At 42.3% G+C, this 20,432-nt stretch overlaps 1 protein-coding gene and 1 non-coding gene across 2 annotated transcripts; both read right to left on the reverse strand.

Annotated features, from left to right (window-relative positions):
* Positions 1-747: 747 nt before the first annotated feature.
* LOC106378723 (purine permease 1-like) lies at positions 748-20,342 on the reverse strand. The gene is made up of 2 exons (XM_048756946.1): positions 19,543-20,342; positions 748-1,240 (listed from the first exon to the last, which is right to left on the reverse strand). Exons 1-2 carry the CDS (start codon positions 20,239-20,241, stop codon positions 872-874), a joined length of 1,068 nt encoding a protein of 355 aa, XP_048612903.1. The 5' UTR covers positions 20,242-20,342; the 3' UTR covers positions 748-871.
* On the reverse strand, positions 8,407-8,513 carry LOC125588244. Its single transcript, XR_007324632.1, has one exon. It is a non-coding gene; the product is annotated as a small nucleolar RNA R71 (small nucleolar RNA).
* Positions 20,343-20,432: the final 90 nt, after the last annotated feature.

Here is a 20,432-nt window from a genome sequence, read left to right on the forward strand (position 1 = left end):
TGATTTTGCTGTTTCGGCGGGAAAACGCGATTTTACAGTTTTGGCGAGAAAACTCGATTTGCAGGTTTTGACAGGAAAACTCGATTTTGCGGTTTTTGCGGGAAAACTCGATTTTACGGTTTTGGCGGGAAAACTTGATTTTGTGATTTTGGTGGATATACTCAAATTAGGTTTTGGCGGAAAAAACACAATTTTTGTTTTTTTACGGAAAAACTTTATTCTTAGTTGTGGAGCAAAAACTCGATTTTGCGATTTTGGGAGAAAAACTTTTGATTTTGATGCTCAACAAATTGGAGGAAAGAATCATATCATATCTTAATTTTTCTAGTTTTATCTTTAAAATTTAAGAACAAAAATAAATAAAATATTTTTTTCAATTAAATGAGCTAACCCCGGTACCAACCATAAACCTTGATTATAATAGGGTTAAAATAGGATCGGGTTAAAATAGCGATGGGCTTATGCCCTAACCCTGTAGTTAACGTCCCTATGTGCCGGTTAAGGTAAAGAGAAGACGAGGGGAAAAGAGATAATTGGAAAGTAGAGAACCAAATCATGTTGCCACCATTGTTGAAGTAAAGACGCATGATGATAGGACCTCTACAGTTTTGTATGGCTAGAATTGTGCAGTTTATGATCACAAGAGCCCTAGCCATTCTTGTCTTCTTGATTCTTCGAAACAATGGTTCTGGTTTCTGTGAGTAATGAAGCTTTATGTATGTAACATGTTACACAACAAAAGCATTTAAAAAAAAATTTAACATTATATTCAAAAAAAAGAAAAGAAGCTTTATGTATTGATTTATTTTACATTTATACTTACTTGTACAATTATTGGTTTAATCATACATAATAAAAACGTAAACGACCTTCAAGCAACAGCGGAGACACTAACTGGAAGTGGAGGCAGTTCTGTCTCCTGCAACTGAGTCTTATTGATAATTCTCTTACCGGATTTAAACTCGCCGTAGAAGTAAGAGACAAACCCCCACAGAGAGAGAAGGAGAGCAACACCTTTCTCCACCTGAAACTTCTCCCGGAAACACACGACAGCCAAAACTTCCGTCACCGGAAGCAGAGCACTTATGAGAACACCAGAAGCTAGAGAAGACGCACAGAACACAACCCCTATGGCTCCTAAGAACAACCCTTGATATACTATCCCTGTCATCACAACCAGCGTGTAGTAAAACGCAGAGCCTCCTCCTATCTTGAACTCTCTTGCTTCTATTGGTATAACCTACCGAACATATATATCAAAAAGGTGTTACATAATGATTAATTTGCAGGACCGGATATGACATTTAGGGACCATAACATTTTTAGGTTAATCTTAATAAAAAATTAGATAATTTGAGGACACTGCAACTATAGAATCACAACTTCAAGAATCAAAAGACCAAAACTTCAAATAAGAATACTCTCTTATTAATGCTCAAGAAACTTCACAAAACTTAAGCTCTCAAATTACCCACACCTAATGTCACACATTGACATCGGTTTATATAGGAAATATAAAGTCCTAAACTCACATAACATAAGATAATTAGATACTCCTAATTATCAAAGGACTTTCCTATTTCCTAATAAGATAGCTTTATCTTTAAGCTACTCCAAGCTTATCAACATTCTCCCCCTTAAGCTTGAACTTGTATTCACACACATCTTGAACTCCAATGAGTTCTCTCATTTCTTTAAACTTTGTTCTTCCAAGAGACTTGGTAAGAATATCCGCCTTCTGTTCATTACCCGGAACATGTTCGACTTCCACTTGCTCCTTTTCAACGCATTCTCTTATAAAATGAAACCGTCTATGTATATGTTTACTCCGGCCATGAAACACAGGATTCTTTGTGAGAGCAATTGCAGACTTGTTGTCAACTTTGATAACCACTTGCTTGCTCTTACTGCCGACTGTTTCACTTAGGAGTTCTTGGAGCCATATAGCTTGTTTAGCTGCTTCAGTTGCTGCCATAAACTCAGCTTCGCATGAAGACAACGCCACTATCTCCTGTTTTGTAGAGCACCACGTGATTGGACTCCTTCCAAGATAAAATATGTGACCACATGTGCTCTTACCATCGTCTATGTCGACGTTATGCGAGCTGTCACTATAGCCTACCAGTTCCACTTCTTCACCGCGTGAATAGCACAAACCGAGAGAGGTATTTCCGCGTAGATACCTAAGGATTTGCTTCAAAGCCGCTCCATGTGATTCCTTAGGCTCCTGCATGTATCTGCTGAGCACTCCAACGCTAAATGACAGGTCGGGACGAGTATGAAGTAAATACCGAAGGCATCCAATGCCTCTGCGATACGCCTTTTCATCGATCTTTCCTTCCTCTGGCGCTTTTGAGAATTGTGCATTCATCTCCATAGGCACATGAGTTGAGTTACACGAACTCATACCAGTTTCCTCAAGGATTTTGCAGGCGTACCTATCTTGTTTAAGGGTGATGCCGCCACTGTGTTGTAGAACTTCTATCCCCAAGTAATATGTTAATTTGCCAAGATCACTCTTCTCAAACTTCATCGCCATCTCTCGCTTGAATTCAAGTATAGCTCTAAGAGAAGATCCTGTAACAAGTAGATCATCTACGTAAACCACCACAATGAGAAGCTCTTGCTGCGTTTCCTTTCGGTAAAGGGATGGTTCATTGGAACATCTCTGGAAGCTTAGACCACGTAGTATCTGATTCAGTTTTATGTTCCATGCTCTAGGAGCTTGACGCAACCCATAAAGGGCCCTTTTAAGCTTATACACCTTATGCTCTTCACCGGATACAACAAAGCCCTCAGGTTGACTTACGAATACTTCTTCTTTGAGTTCCCCGTGAAGAAACGCCGTCTTGACGTCGAGATGGTGTACTTCCCAGCCTTGTGATCCTGCTAAGGCAATGATCAACCTAATAGTCTCAATACGTGCTACCGGGGCAAACACTTCATCATAGTCTACACCATGTCTTTGGACATATCCTTTAGCTACCAATCTAGCCTTATACTTGTTAATGGTTCCATCAGCATTGCGTTTTACTTTGAAAACCCATTTTAAACCTATAGGTTTAACTCCTGCGGGTAACTCGACGAGATCCCACGTCTGGTTCTTTTCCATAGAACAGATTTCATCCTTACAAGCTTCAATCCAAACCTTTAGTTCTTTGGCCTCATTAAAATCCCACGGTTCATCGTTGAGGACCATCAATAGCTGCTCGCTTTCAACTTTGGCTAATAGAACGTAATCATCGAGATAGGATGGCTTTGCAGAGATCCTCGTTGATCTCCTTGGTTGCGTTTGAACATCATCTTCTTCATTATGAAAGTCATTCTCGGCTTCGATATTCTCGTCATCATCACTCTCATTCTCGCTTACTTCAATTGTTGCCTCTCCTTCTATAGTCCTGTCGGTTAGACGTCGCAAGTTCATCTCGAATTCCTCACGTTCACTCTCCTTTGCTTTCCCTTTATCATTCCATCTCCATTCCTTTTCTTCATCGAACACAACGTCGCGACTTACAATAATTCGTTTGCTATCTGGGTCGATGAGACGATATGCCTTTGACCCTGGTTCGATCCCAAGGTGAACCAGGATACGTGATCTGTCATCCAATTTCTTTCTACTGACCGTGTCCGTTTTAGCATAACACACACATCCGTACACTTTTAAGTGCGAGAGATTCGGTTTTCGCAGCTTCAACGCTCCATATGGAGTACTTCCCTCCAACGACCTTGTAGCTACCCTATTTATGAGATAGGTAGTGTGTCTTATTGTTTCTCCCCACAGGAAGTTTGGCATGTTCATATGTTTTAACATACTCCTTGTCATCTCTAACAAAGTTTGATTACGCCGTTCCACTACCCCATTCTGTTGTGGCGTGTATGGTGCTGTGAGTTGTCGCTTGATGCCGTGTTTATCACAGAAGCTCTGGAATTCGAGAGAGACAAACTCACCTCCCCTATCTGTTCGAAGAGTTTTCAACTCTGTTTGAGTTTCTTGTTCGGCAAGTAATTTGAACCGCTTAAATTTTTCAAATGTTTTGCTCTTCTCCTTTAGTAGCACTTTCCACATGTACCGTGAGTGATCATCAATGAGCACGAAGATATACCTTTTGTGTGTTGGTATTGGAGGTGTGATGGGTCCGCAAAGATCTGCATGTACCAGCTCAAGAGGTTTAGCGGCTCTATAAGGTGTTGCTTGAGGAAACGGTTTCCTAGTTTGCTTTCTTTTCAAGCACGAAACGCATGTTTCTGAGATGCGATTGTCATTAGATACACCGACGACTATGTCCTTCTTAACCATCATCTTTATTGTATCTCGACTGATATGACCCAGTCTTGCGTGCCACAAGGAAGAGTTTGACGTGCCTTTGATCTGAAGGCATCGTAAGGCGTCAACTTGTAGTGAGACCTTGTAAAGCCGGTTCTTTGCTCGCGTCGTATGAATCATCAACGTACCACTCTTGTCAAATAGCATCAACGTATCACCTTTCATTCTTACTTCACAGCCTACCTCCGTTGCTTGCCCCAAACTGACTATATTACTCCGTAATGCAGGTATATAATACACATTGTTGAGGTTCCTTTTCTCTCCTCCTTTGATTATGAAACGAACTGATCCTTTTTCCAAGATATTAACCCTTGAATCATCTCCAAATCGTACTTGGCCGGTAATGGTATCATCAAGTTCGTAAAAAAATGAGCGATTGCCACTCATGTGATTGCTGGCGCCATTGTCAAGATACCATGTATCTTTAGAGTCTGATTCGGTCTCAAACTGGTTAGGATTCAAGTTCCTTTCATTCAAGAAAGCAATTTCATTCATCATTAAGGCATCGGCTTCAGTCGTATCTTCTTCCTTTTTTTCAATTGTTTCCTGAAATTTTAACTTCAGGTCTGGACAGTCCTGAAAGTAGTGTCCAAGTTTATCACACCGAAAACATGTAATATGAGAAGCATCTCCTCCACGACCTTGTCTGTAAGCTTCTCGTTGTTGCTGAAACCCTCCATAGCGTCCACGGCCTCGACCTCTCCAGTTAGAACGACCTCGACCACGACCGCGGTAATTTGAACTGTTAGGACCTTCTTGACTTGATGAATCCGTATTAGCATACATCAACTTCCCGGAATCACCCTGCGAGTCTTCTTCTTCCTCCTCAGTAACTCTCTCTTCGTATGCCTTTAATCTACCAACAATATCCTCGAAGCTTGTAATATTGAGATCAAGAACTTGCTCTAGAGAAGCAACTATATGTATATATTTTTTTCTTGGCAAGCTTTTTAAGAATTTTTTCACAAGCTTTGGTTCTTCAATTGTTTCTCCCAATGATGCTGATTTTGAGGTTATCTCTGATAGCTTTCCAACAAACGTATCGATTGTATCTCCATCTTTCATCTTGATTCTATCAAATTCGGCCATCAAGGTTTGCAACCTTGCTTCACGCACACGCTCAGCTCCAACATGACGCGCTTTTATAGCGTCCCAAACAGACTTCGCAGTGTCAAGATCACCTACTTGTAAGGTTAACACCTCTGGTATCGATTGAAATAGAAGCGCAGTCGCCATGTTATTTTTCTTCTCATCTTTTACTCCCGGCTCGATTGCTTCCCATACTTCACTTACCTTTAATGCTATGTTCATTCTCATAGCCCAGACGGTGTAGTTTGAGGATGTTAACATAGGAAACTTTATGGAGGCAGGCCCCTTGTCCTTGTGCAATACGACTTCATCTTTGTCATCTCCCATGGTTGTTGTTATTTTGAGGTTTGCTCTGATACCAAATATAGAATCACAACTTCAAGAATTAAAAGACCAAAACTTCAAATAAGAATACTCTCTTATTAATGCTCAAGAAACTTCACAAAACTTAAGCTCTCAAATCACCCACACCTAATGTCACACATTGACATCGGTTTATATAGGAAATATAAAGTCCTAAACTCACATAACATAAGATAATTAGATACTCCTAATTATCAAAGGACTTTCCTATTTCCTAATAAGATAGCTTTATCTTTAAGCTACTCCAAGCTTATCAACAGCAACTATGTATAATTATTATTAAAAATTTGGGATCAATGATATCTTCTCAATTTGCATTGTTTTAACTATTCATTCTAGCATATGCTGACCATTTAGGATAGCATTTAGATATGTTTAGGATTGCATTGCATTACATATGTCCTTATCAGGTGATGGAGATTTCAATTGGTGACTTTGGAGCATTTAGAGATGGTTTGGAGGCAAAAAAGGGGTGATTCTCGAGAAAGAGACGCATTGATCAAGTGTCCCAGCGGCATAAGGAAGTCCCAGCGGCCTTTTGGCCCCTCAAGAAGCCGCTGCCAGCGCTGTGAAACGGAGAAGTATGGGAGCGGCCTTACGCAGCGGTGTACCGAAGCCGCTGTAGACGCTCGAGAGATGAAGACTCAAGAAATGAAGACCAAGTGCGGGAGCGGCCTGACGCAGCGGTGTGACGAGACCGCTGGCAAAATACCTCCTTCCCTGCCGCGTTCGTACTTGTCGCAGCGGTGTACCGAAGCCGCTGTAGACGCTCGAGAGATGAAGACTCAAGAAATGGAGACCAAGTGCGGGAGCGGCCTGAGGCAGCAGTGTTGCGAGACCGCTGGGAAAATACCTCGTTCCCTGCCGCGTTCGTACTTGTCGCAGCGGTGTGATGACGAAGCAAGTAAGCCGCTGCGAGTGTCCCAGCGGCTAGGCGGAGCGGTTTCACGTGGCCGCTGCGAGTCAAGAAAGTCAACATTTTCCGGGTTTGACCAGATAATTACCAATTTGTGTTTTGGTTAACCCAGGTTTGTTGGGTTAAACCAGGTTCGACTTTAAGCTAGTATAAAGGTCCTTCAGACCTAATTGTAGGATCTTATCTTGTTTTCTATCAAATCACAAAAGTACTTTGAGGTGAAAGATTATATCTGGATCATTTCTCTCTTGTGATTGCTTGATTTTCTTGATCTCTTATCATGTTTAGCACCAAATCATCTTTGATTCTTGGGCTCATCATGGAGAGTAGTGAGTAGTCATCTTTGGATTCATGGGTTAGGGAGATTAAGGGTGATTAAGCTAGATCTAAGGTGTTTAGGTATAGATCAATCTTATTCCTTGCTAGTAGAGGGCTTTTAATGCAATTTTAGAGTTGGCCTCTCCAAAGTTGAGCTCTAGGCATTTCATACCCGGAAGGTGTTTGATGAAATGTCTGAACCAACACTCCTAAGCTTTTAACATCCTTTGCCAAAGGGATTTGTTGTTAAAGGTGTTAAGATGGCTAGTAGACTTGAGATTAATGATTACTTAGGTAACATTCAACCAAAGGAATTTGATGCTTGAGTTATCTAGGTAAATGAGCATTCATCTAGGGATAGAGTTTGCTTAGGATTGTGTCTAGGCCTAAGGAAAATATAAATTGGTTAAAAGTTGACACCTTTAGGTTGAATCTTGATCACCCAAGATCAGTTCCCATAGCCCATGAGTTCTCACTTCTTATAAGAAAGAAAGCTTGTGCCTTTATTGCATTTTAGGTAGTAAGTTAGTTTCAAATCATCTCAAAAACTGGTAGCACTTAGATTAAGCATGGTCTTGCATTCCCTTTGCATCATAATCACCTAGGATTGGTTCGACAATCTTTTATACTACATTGATTTGATCTTAGACCCTTGAAAAGTCATGTATCAAATTGGCGCCGTTGCCAAATTCTAAGTTGATTGTGACATTGGGATTTAGTCATTTGCTTGAGACTAAGTCAATTTTTATTTAATCGTGTTATTGCTTCTCTTTGTTCTTCTCTCTTTGCATTTCAGGTGTATGAACACAAGGAGCAGAGGTCCAACAAACCTAGTTCCGAGAGTTGAAGACATTAGAGCACTTGAGAGGGAGATAGCAAGACAAAAAGAGAAGTAGAGCAACAGGCTCACTTGCAAGGGTTGGGGTTTGATATGGAGAATCTGCCTCAAGATGGTGAAGCCCAAGGAGGCAATGGTCCAGGAGCTAATCATTTTAGACCACAGCGCCAGCCACAACATCCACAACGCCAAGCTCGTGCCATTGGAGCCTATGATCAACCTCACATTCATGGTCATAGGTTGGGAATCAGAGCACCAGCTGTGGAGAACAACAACTTCGACATCAAGTCAGGGCTGCTCAACACTATAGAGAACAACAAGTATCATGGTCTTGTTGCTGAAGACCCTTTTGATCACTTGTACAAGTTTGATCAGTACTGTGGCTTGTCCAAGACAAATGGTGTTTCTGAAGATGCTTTCAAGCTGAAGCTATTTCCTTTCTCTTTGGGAGACAAGGCACACCAATGGGAGAAGACTCTTCCAAGTGACACTGTCACTACTTGGGAAGATTGCAAGAGAGCTTTCGTAGAAAAGTTTTTCTCTACTTCAAGGACAGCTAAGATCAGGAACGAAATCTCCGGATTTCAACAAAAAGGTCTAGAGAGCTTCAGTGAAGCATGGAAAAGGTTCAAGGGTTATTGGTCTCAGTGCCCTCATCATGGTTTCAGCAAGGAGAGCTTGCTTAGCACCTTCTATAGAGGAGCCTTACCACAGTGCAGAAACAGGCTTGATACTGCCAGCAATGGTTTCTTCTTGGGGAGAACTGAAGAAGAAGCAGAGGAACTGGTGGAGAACATGGCTAAGAGCGACTCAGTCTACAGCGAGGAGCATGATAGGGTCAACAGAAATGATGATCAACAGACAAAGAGAGAGATCAAGTCCCTGCAGGAGAAGATGGACTTGCTTCTTTCTAACCAAGCTAAACAAGAGCAGGTCAACTTTGTGGGTGGTCCTATTCAAGAGATTCCTCCCAAGATTAATGAGGTTGATGGTTTGGAAGGACAAGAAGAGCTGTGCTTCATCAACAACAATGGTTCTTGGTACAGGAAGGAACCTAACTTTCAGTACAACAACTACCAGCAAAAGTCCTACTCAAACAACCAGCAAGGAGGATACCAGCAGAGGCAAAACACTCAGCAAGGGAGCTATCAGCCTAGGCAAAACACCCCTCCTGGTTTCAACAATAACAACAATCAGTCTACTCAAGCTCAAGGAAGTTCTTCACAGGCTCCAGCTTCAGATACAAGTGTGGATGCAATGTTCAAGAAACTTTTGGATTTTCAGGCCAAGAATGAGAAGACAATGGGTTATGAGTTCACGAAAATTCACTCCAAGATTGATGGAAGTTACAATGAGCTCAACAACAAGATCCGCCATTTGGAGAATCAGTTTGCTTCAATGAACTCTCAGCCAAGTCGCCAACAAGGGGCATTACCTGGAAAGCCAGAGCAAAATCCCAAGGAGACAATGAAAGCCATCACCCTTAGGAGTGGAAAACAGCTACCACCAAGAACTCTCATTAGGGATAATGAGAAGCAAGATGGGGAGGTGGTCATCAATGTGGATGATGATGTAGTTATTATGGATGAGAAGACCAATGAAGAGATCTTGGAGAAAATAGTTGAAGCAAAAGGAAAGGGTAAAATTGGAGAAGAAAAGAAGGGGGAGAACAAGAATGAAGTTGCTACTTCATCAAAAGAAGCTCTATTCAATCCTCCTCCCTATGAACCAAAACTTCCTTTTCCCGGTAGATTCAAGAGACAGCTTTTGGAGCAATACAAGGCTTTATTTGAGAAACAAATGAGTGAAGTTCAGATTACTATGCCCATAATTGATGCCTTCATGCTAGTGCCTCAATACAGCAAGTTCCTCAAGGATGCTGTAACTAAGAAGAAGAAGGAGATGGAAGGCATGGTGGTTCTTACTCATGAGTGTAGTGCTATTATCCAAAGGCTAACCATCCCTAAGAAGCTTGAAGATCCAGGAAGCTTTACTTTACCTTGTGCCATTGGGCAATTTACTTTTGAGAGGTGTCTATGCGATTTGGGAGCAAGTGTGAGCCTTATGCCTCTCTCCATTGCTAAAAGGCTTGGCTTTACACAATACAAGAAGTGTAGACTCTCTCTTGTGCTAGCTGATCGCTCAGTGAAGATTCCCATTGGTATCCTAGAAGATCTCCCTGTCATGGTTGGAAATTGTGAGATCCCTACAGATTTTGTGGTGTTAGAGATGGATGAAGAACCAACAGATCCTTTAATATTGGGGAGACCTTTCTTGGCTACAGCAGGAGCAGTTGTGAATGTTAAGGAAGGGAAGATTGATCTTCACCTTGGAAAGGGAAACATTCTTCACTTTGACATCAAGGAGGTAATGAAGAAGCCTATTACTCAAAGCCAAGCATTCTACATTGAGGAGATGGAGGTGTTAGCTGATGAACTTCTAGAGGAGTTGGCACTTGAAGACTCTCTACAACATGCCTTAACAATTGAGAGAGAGGTCCAAATGGTTGAGAACAAGGAAAGTGATGCTTATGTGAAGATGCTGGACTCTCACAGAGAGATTAGTGATGAAGAACAGAATGAGGAGATTTCATATGAGGATCACCATGCTTCCCCAACTTCTCAACAAGAGAATCTCCAAGAGGATGATTGGAGTGAACTCAAAGCACCAAAAGTGGAGCTTAAACCTCTTCCCCATGGTGTAAGGTATGCTTTCCTTGGCCCTAATGAGACTTACCCTATTATAGTGAGTAGTGAGCTTAGTGAAGATGAATTGTCTAAACTTTTGAATGAACTTAAAAAGTATAGAAAGGCAATAGGCTACTCACTAGATGATATTAAAGGGCTATCACCTTCTTTATGCATGCATAGGATACATCTAGAGGATGAATCTATGACTTCTATAGAACATCAAAGAAGGTTGAACCCCAACTTGAAGGATGCAGGAGTCATCTATCCTATTTCGGATAGCAAATGGGTGTCTCCTGTGCATGTTGTTCCAAAGAAAGGAGGAATGACTGTGGTTAAAAATGATAAGGATGAACTAATACCAACAAGAACAATAACAGGACATAGGATGTGCATAGATTATCGAAAACTTAACAAAGCATCTAGAAAGGATCATTTTCCATTGCCATTCATTGATCAAATGCTTGAGAGACTTGCAAATCATCCATATTATTGTTTTCTTGATGGGTATTCCGGGTTCTTCCAAATCCCCATACATCCAAATGATCAAGAGAAAACGACTTTTACATGCCCCTATGGCACCTTTGCTTATCGAAGGATGCCATTTGGGCTATGTAATGCTCCAGCCACTTTCCAAAGATGCATGATGTCTATTTTCTCTGATCTTATAGAGGATGTTGTGGAGGTGTTTATGGATGATTTCTCTGTCTACGGATCTTCGTTTTCTGCTTGTTTGTCAAATCTTAGCAGGGTCCTCAAGAGATGTGAAGAGACCAACCTTGTGCTGAACTGGGAGAAGTGTCACTTCATGGTTAAGGAAGGGATTGTGCTTGGACACAAGATTTCAGAGAGGGGGATTGAGGTAGACAAGGCCAAGATTGAAGTGATGGTTGGGTTAGCTGCACCAAAGACGGTTAAAGACATTAGAAGCTTCCTCGGTCATGCTGGATTCTATAGAAGATTCATCCAAGACTTCTCGATGATAGCAAGGCCAATGACTAAGCTTCTATGCAAGGAGGCTGCATTCGTCTTTGATTGGGAATGTCTACAAGCCTTCAAGAAGTTGAAGGAGAAGCTGGTTAGCGCCCCAATTGTGCAGCCACCAGATTGGGATCTCCCCTTTGAGATCATGTGTGATGCTAGTGACTATGCTGTGGGAGCTGTTCTTGGTCAAAAGAAAGACAAGAAGACTCATGTGATCTACTATGCGAGTAAAACTCTTGATGAAGCCCAAATGAAGTATGCCACAACTGAGAAGGAGTTGCTAGCCATTGTCTACGCCTTTGAAAAGTTCAGAAGCTACTTAGTTGGGTCGAAGGTCATAGTCTACACTGATCATGCTGCATTGAGACACCTCATGGCCAAGAAGGATGCTAAGCCAAGGCTGTTGAGGTGGATCTTGCTGTTACAAGAGTTTGACCTTGAGATTAGAGACAAGCCAGGAGTTGAGAATAGTGTAGCAGATCACTTGTCTAGACTGAAGATTGAGAGTGGGATCCCTATTGATGAAGGGCTTCCAGAAGAGCAAATCATGGCCATTGGAGCGGTGGTAGCAGCTTGTGAAACTGGAAAGAAACTTGAAGAAGTGAAGGCAACTGAAGAGAAAGGGCCTTGGTATGCTGATTTGGTGAACTACTTAGCTTGTGGGAGAGAGCCACTTGATCTTGAGGGATATGCCAAGAAGAAGTTCTACAAAGATGTGAAGCGATACTATTGGGATGAACCTTACCTCTACATCCTTTGTAGAGATCAACTCTATAGAAGAGCAGTAGCTGATGAAGAAATTGAAGGGATCCTCACACACTGTCATGGATCATCCTATGGAGGGCACTTTGCTACTTTCAAGACTGTCTCAAAGGTGTTACAAGCTGGGTTTTGGTGGCCTCATATGTTCAAAGACACTCAAGACTTTGTCTCTAGGTGTGATTCATGCCAAAGGAGAGGAAACATCACCAAAAGAAATGAGATGCCTCAAAACCCAATTCTAGAAGTGGAGGTGTTTGATGTGTGGGGTATTGACTTCATGGGACCATTCCCATCATCTTTTGGCAACAAATACATCCTTGTAGCTGTTGACTACGTCTCCAAGTGGGTAGAAGCTGTGGCAAGTCCCACCAATGATTCTAGGGTGGTGATAAAGATGTTCAAAAGTACCATCTTTCCAAGGTTTGGAGTTCCAAGAGCTGTCATCAGTGATGGGGGTTCTCACTTCATCAACAAGCTGTTTGAAAGTCTTCTCAAGAAGAATGGTGTGAAGCATAAGGTTGCAACACCATACCATCCTCAGACAAGTGGACAAGTTGAGATCTCCAACAGAGAAATCAAGTCTATCTTGGAGAAAACAGTGGGGACTACAAGGAAGGATTGGTCCATCAAGCTAGATGATGCACTATGGGCTTATAGGACTGCTTACAAGACTCCTTTAGGAACCACGCCTTTCAACCTTGTGTATGGGAAGGCTTGTCATCTACCGGTTGAACTTGAGTACAAAGCATTGTGGGCTGTTAAGTTGCTGAACTTTGACATCAAGAGTGCAAAGGAGAAGAGACTTCTCCAACTCAATGAACTGGAGGAGATCCGACTTGATGCTTTTGAGAACTCAAGGATTTACAAGGAGAAAACCAAAGCTTTTCATGACAAGAAGATCTTGAAGAGAGAATTCAATGCTGGAGATCAAGTGCTTCTCTACAACTCTAGACTGAAGTTGTTCCCCGGGAAGCTCAAGTCAAGATGGTCCGGTCCTTTCAAGATCAAGGAAGTTAGGCCATATGGGGCAATTGTGTTATGGAATAAGGATGGTGGAGACTTTACAGTCAATGGACAGAGGGTTAAGCTCTACATGGGAGCAACAACAGAGGATGAGAGAACCTCAGTTCCTCTCTCCGATCCCATTCTCGCCTAGCCAAGAATAAAGGAAGTCAAGCTAGAGACTTAAAACAAGCTCACTTGGGAGGAAGTCCCATGTCTATCCTTGTACATATTTTTATTTTTTTTTCTATTTCTAGTATGTCTTTGGCTATTTTTCTGTGTCTATCAGACCTTCAGGTCCAAGAGGAGAGATTATGGCATTAAACGAGGTGTGGTGAGGTTCAAAACGCTCACAGCGGCCAACCACAGCGGTCTACACATACCGCTGCGACTAAATGAGAAATATGCTCGAAGTCTCACAGCGGTATCATGGAGCGGTCTCATCAAACCGCTGTGAAAATACTCTACCCCCTGCCCGATTCGTACTTGTCGCAGCGGTCTGTGAGATTTTGAGGCAATAAGCCGCTGTGAGAGGCGCAGCGGTCTGGCGGAGCGGTTTACGGCGACCGCTGCGACACTCAATTGCGCGTACCGGCGTCGATTTCCGGTTCAATTCAACTGAACCGGATCGAAATCACCAAAACCCGACGCGAGACACTCCTTCTTCCTCTCTACAATCGTATCTCTCTCTCTCTCCCTTATCAAAAACTCCATACTTTCATTCTCTCCAACATAAAAACTCATAAATCTCTCAATTCTTCACCAAATTCGTTGATTCAAGTTGCTATCTCCGTGATTTCACTTCGACTTTTCATTTCCCTACTCTTGTTTATCTGAAACAAGCTAAGGTATAGAGAAATCGTCATCTTATTTTCGGATTTAAAATTTCCATTTTTTTAAAAAGTGGTTGCATGGTTGATTTCTTGTTCAATACTCGTTAATTATGTCCTTTTAAGCTTGATTGATGAGTTGGGTAGATGAAAAACGTGTTTAATTGACCTGAATTCGAATTTGAAAAAGTTAGGGTTCATATTGGGGATTTTCGAAATTTGAAATGGAGTGATTGTTTGATGTTAAAATTGAGTTTATTGAGTCATAGAAGATGAGTATGAATGCCATTAGCTGTTTTTGAACTCATTAACTCTTTCCAAGCTTAAATTTGTTTCTTATTGATCATGTCACTTATACAATTTCGAGCTTGTTGATAGCAGGACATGGGGAAAGATCGCGGTCCCGGAACTGATCGCATTGTGGATGTAGGCACTTCGTCTCGAGCTGGGACAAGAACCAACCCACCACGAGCAGGCGATCAAGGCCAAATCCACCAGCTCAAGTTTCCCGGCGCAGAGCTCCACAGCAAAGAGAAAAGTCGCCAGCTGACAGAGCGACATTAGAGGCAGAGATCGAAGAGATGATAGAAGAGGGTCTTAGAGCTGATACTGAAGATGAGGAGGAAGAAACACCTGCTCCCAAGCCAGCTAAGAAGCGGAAGAGAGTGCCCCCAACCAGCAAACCGACTTCAGCACAACTCTATGAGCGCCTTTATGATGATGTCAAATGGAACCCCATGAGATTTCCGGATGCTGAAGCTCTTCATGCGCTTGGGATCTATGAAGATGTAAGGATGATTCTCCGGAACATGGGCATGGAGTCACTACTTGGCATGAGCTACGGGATTCACAAGGAGGCCTCTTGTGAGTTTTTGTCTACATTCTTCGTGCAATACCATTGCGACGAACATAGGACCGAGGGGTTTGGGCGCATCAGTTTTAAGATCAATGAGAAAACCTATAAGGTGGGTTTCAAGAAGCTAAGCTCCATTCTCGGTTTCTCGGACAACCGTGGGTTGTTTCTACCTGCTAGGTCGGCAATTGTGGATGACATATGGACAATGATTACAGGGTGGTCGCGTACAGCTGGAGAGGACAAGAGCAATGACATCTCCAACCCGGGAGTGAGATATGCCCACAAGGTCCTTACTCACACAGAGCAAACGATGATGAGCTCAAACTTCTAGCTCTTGGACTTCTCCCTATTCTTGAGGAAGGAACGCTACTCCACACCGATCCGGAAGATTTTGAGGATTTGGGACTTGTGGGACTGTTGATGAAGCGGTTTGAGTACTACCGAGATTGGGCTTGGACAACTCCGAATGAGAAACCGACACTGTTTATCGGGAGCTTCATTACTCCGATCTTGGAAGCATTTGGGATAGATTTGGGACCTCAGGATCATGCTCCAGCCTCCATTGATCTCGCTTACTTGAAGAAAACCCATTTCCTCACCGGCCAATCTGGCGATCGGTATGGTTACCCCTTTTGGTCCACTGATCTCGAACCTGAGCAGCTACAGATATTCCTACCTTGTGAGAGATTGACGACGCTATCTGATCCTCGGCATGTACTTTTCGGTCCAGCTGCTCATGAGCTCATTCCCGCAGATTTTGGTGTACTCGAGACCATCACCAAAGCGCGCAAAAAGAAGACCAAGGCCAGTTCTTCTCGGGCAGCTCGTCCTAGTGATGCTGATGACGAAGGACCGACCACACCAGCCTCGGTGTATGGGACAGAGAGATACCACTTTCAGCCTTATGGTGGAGTTACACCGAACTTTTCATTGCGCCAAGCTCTCTCTCAAAATGCCAAGTTGCTTCGGTGGAACAAGATGCAAGATTCCACCATCCACAAGCTGAAGAACTCAGTGAAAGCGCTTAAGAGACAGATGAAAAAGGTCACTGCACTTCTCTCTCAAGTGTCTATCGGTTCTGGTTGTCAACGGGATGACGTGTTGGCAGCTGCTGGTCCATCTACTCTCCCATACCCCGTCTTCTATGGACCTCCTCGTTCCCCGGAGTACCGACTCCGTCGTAGACGCAGGAACACAGCTCCTCCACCCCGAGCCTCCTCCAACGAGTCTCCTTCAGTCGCTACCGACGACGACGACACGGAGGGAGCATCCTCCTTTGCTTAGCCAGGTTTCATCATCACCCTTCCTTTGTATATATCAGTTTTTCTTTGCATTTATTTCTCTTTTCGGTATCTCCTCCTACTTTCTAACACAGAGACTGTGTGAACAAAGTTTGGGGGAGGTATCAAGTATTTGATCATGTTTTCTTTGATGAATTGAGTCTCATGCATCGCATTGTACATACATATATGCATAGAAAAAACCAAAAAAATATAAAAATTTGAAAAACACAAAAAGAAACATGTAGTTGCATCACTTGCACTTTTAAGATTGAGTCTAGAGCATATAGGTTGCATTCACTTGCATTGGTGATAATGATTTAAAATGCCTTGCAAAGAACCCTTGTCTAGAACTCAAAATGACACCCTAATTAAACATATCAAGTAGCTTAAGCATCTCTTGAAAACCTTGTACGCTTCGAGCCTTGAAAACTCATCTTGAAACTTGTTTGCTTGCTTGATGTTAGCATTGTTCTTAAGATCAGCTCCAATCTAAACTTGGCTTGAATGAACTTAATCTCTCTTGCATATGGGCATTTGCATACTTGATCATGGATCTCATACACATTTGGGTTATCTTATTCCTTCATACCTATCTTTGTTAACCCAAATGGCACTCCTTACCCTAAAACCCTAACCATTCTTTGAGACCAAACATTGAATTGCATGAGTGAGGCCTCTTTTGATAGCTTGTCATGTGCAAAATCTTGAGAGTATTGGAGGCGACATAGGTTTATTCTCATCTCTTGCTAGCACAATGAGTTAGCATTTGGGGATGGTGAGAGGGGTTTGTGTTTTTAAATTTCAATATCTTGGGTTTGGAGAGTGAGAAAGATGAGAGATATGAAAATAAAGCTCCTAGGGATATATATTTAAAAAAAAAAAAAATGATAATAAGAAGCTCTTGATTATGCAACAAAGAACCTTCCCCCTAAAAAAAAAAAGAAGATCAAAAAGAAGTTGGGGAAGGAAATGAAAAAAGGGGTTAGAGCTTGTGGAAAGTGGATTAAAATCCCTAGTGAGTGGGTCATAAAAAAAAAAAAAAAGAGTTGTACATTGGGTGAGTGATGTGAGGGGTTTTAGATTGATTTTTTTGAGATGATGATAAAGAGGGTAGAACTTGTGATCATTTATAACAAAATGGGGTAGAATGATGAGAATGAATCTATGTATGCATGAGTTGCTTCTAATCTTAGATAAATTTTGCATAATGATCAAGCTCCTTGTTTTGAGTGATAACCACCCTTAAATAAAAGACATTTGAACCCATCTCTTCATTCATATTAGACCATTGCATACCTAGCCAAATGATTGAGATCATGTGCCCATTTGTGAGACTTCACCTTGTGTGTGTGTGTGTGAATCAATGTGAGAGCTGATTGAAGGGACTTGTTGGTAGAAAGTATTGCAACTTGAGTAGAGAAAAAAAGAGTATGGATAGGCCTAGAGAAGCTAGAGTATATTAAGGAGAATGCTCATGCTATTTGCTATGTTTCTTTAGGATGTTAAGTTGAGTGCTAGGAAGTGTTACTTTTGGCTATGAGTTCCCACCTTCAAACCTCTCTCTCTTATGAGTTCTTACAAGGTCACTTGAGGACAAGTAAGATACAAGTTTGGGGGAGTTGATATCTTCTCAATTTGCATTGTTTTAACCATTCATTCTAGCATATGCTGACCATTTAGGATAGCATTTAGATATGTTTAGGATTGCATTGCATTACATATGTCCTTATCAGGTGATGGAGATTTCAATTGGTGACTTTGGAGCATTTAGAGATGGTTTGGAGGCAAAAAAGGGGTGATTCTCGAGAAAGAGACGCATTGATCAAGTGTCCCAGCGGCATAAGGAAGTCCCAGCGGCCTTTTGGCCCCTCAAGAAGCCGCTGCCAGCGCTGTGAAACGGAGAAGTATGGGAGCGGCCTTACGCAGCGGTGTACCGAAGCCGCTGTAGATGCTCGAGAGATGAAGACTCAAGAAATGAAGACCAAGTGCGGGAGCGGCCTGACGCAGCGGTGTGACGAGACCGCTGGCAAAATACCTCCTTCCCTGCCGCGTTCGTACTTGTCGCAGCGGTGTACCGAAGCCGCTGTAGACGCTCGAGAGATGAAGACTCAAGAAATGGAGACCAAGTGCGGGAGCGGCCTGAGGCAGCGGTGTTGCGAGACCGCTGGGAAAATACCGCGTTCCCTGCCGCGTTCGTACTTGTCGCAGCGGTGTGATGACGAAGCAAGTAAGCCGCTGCGAGTGTCCCAGCGGCTAGGCGGAGCGGTTTCACGTGGCCGCTGCGAGTCAAGAAAGTCAACATTTTCCGGGTTTGACCAGATAATTACCAATTTGTGTTTTGGTTAACCCAGGTTTGTTGGGTTAAACCAGGTTCGACTTTAAGCTAGTATAAAGGTCCTTCAGACCTAATTGTAGGATCTTATCTTGTTTTCTATCAAATCACAAAAGTACTTTGAGGTGAAAGATTATATCTTGATCATTTCTCTCTTGTGATTGCTTGATTTTCTTGATCTCTTATCATGTTTAGCACCAAATCATCTTTGATTCTTGGGCTCATCATGGAGAGTAGTGAGTAGTCATCTTTGGATTCATGGGTTAGGGAGATTAAGGGTGATTAAGCTAGATCTAAGGTGTTTAGGTATAGATCAATCTTATTCCTTGCTAGTAGAGGGCTTTTAATGCAATTTTAGAGTTGGCCTCTCCAAAGTTGAGCTCTAGGCATTTCATACCCGGAAGGTGTTTGATGAAATGTCTGAACCAACTCTCCTAAGCTTTTAACATCCTTTGCCAAAGGGATTTGTTGTTAAAGGTGTTAAGATGGCTAGTAGACTTGAGATTAATGATTACTTAGGTAACATTCAACCAAAGGAATTTGATGCTTGAGTTATCTAGGTAAATGAGCATTCATCTAGGGATAGAGTTTGCTTAGGATTGTGTCTAGGCCTAAGGAAAATATAAATTGGTTAAAAGTTGACACCTTTAGGTTGAATCTTGATCACCCAAGATCAGTTCCCATAGCCCATGAGTTCTCACTTCTTATAAGAAAGAAAGCTTGTGTCTTTATTGCATTTTAGGTAGTAAGTTAGTTTCAAATCATCTCAAAAACTGGTAGCACTTAGATTAAGCATGGTCTTGCATTCCTTTTGCATCATAATCATCTAGGATTGGTTCGACAATCTTTTATACTACATTGATTTGATCTTAGACCCTTGAAAAGTCATGTATCAATCAAGACAGAATGTTTCATTCGGATATTTGAATATACTATAAAGATCAGATTCTTTGTTTACCTTGAAGTCGCCTTCTACAAGCATTCCAAAGATACAGAAGCAAGAAGCAGCGAGACACATGACCAACTGCATCTCTAACACAAGTGTGAAAGTGATTTCTTGTCGAACTTTCTTGCAAGTAAGCTCAACGAACGGTAATATAAAAGCGTAAAGAACAGCTGCAGTGAGAGTCACCAAGAACCCAACCACATACTCCTTGTGGCTCACGTCAGCCGGCCTGTCTCCGTCGCCGCCACGTAAGGCCAGGATTCCCGTGCCGGCCGTTAACAAAACGACGGCGTTTATAGAAAAAGGAGTGAACGTTTGCTTGACCATGAAGAAAGAGAAGATAGCATTGAACCCTAACTGTGTCCCGACGATGAGTGATGTTGTGGAAACTGGCAGATAAGCTAACCCATATGCGAAACAGTAGTTGTCAAGTCCTATGAGCAACCCTATGACGATAGAGGCCATGAACATTGGAGTTTCCATGAGGACAATCTCTGTTTTGTCTATATTTTCAGAGTTATTGCGGTTTCTGCGGCGGAGGAAGGAGAGAACGAGAGGGATGAAGGTGACTGGGCATCCTGCGGTTGAGATAAAGCTCATGAACCATATTCGTTCTCCCCCGTTGTTGTAGTAGAGACGAGTTAGCAAAGGACCTCCACATGTTCCTATAGCCAAGATCATGCAGATTAAGACAAGCAGACCGTTCTTCATCTTCTTGCTAGCTTTTCTTGTCTCAAAAGCAAACGGTCAAAGACACAGACATTACATGCGTCTTTTATGTGTTTTGTTTGTTTTTAGGTTTAAATTGGGTGAAGCATTGTTACGTAGCAGCTTCAAAACGCTATATGCATGGTCCTTTCATCGTGATAAAAACGAGACGTGTTCAACACGTTGTGATGTGC

This window comes from Brassica napus, chromosome C5, assembly GCF_020379485.1.
Source record: "Brassica napus cultivar Da-Ae chromosome C5, Da-Ae, whole genome shotgun sequence".
Taxonomy (NCBI): Eukaryota; Viridiplantae; Streptophyta; class Magnoliopsida; order Brassicales; family Brassicaceae; genus Brassica; species Brassica napus.

Excerpts from the sequence above, each read along its gene's own strand:
- LOC106378723 (XM_048756946.1), bottom strand. The coding sequence starts at position 20,241 with ATGAAGAACGGTCTGCTTGTCTTAATCTGCATGATCTTGGCTATAGGA. Across the intron at positions 1,241-19,542 it reads TTGTAGAAGGCGACTTCAAG|GTTATACCAATAGAAGCAAG; the intron begins GTAAACAAAGAA and ends TATGTTCGGTAG.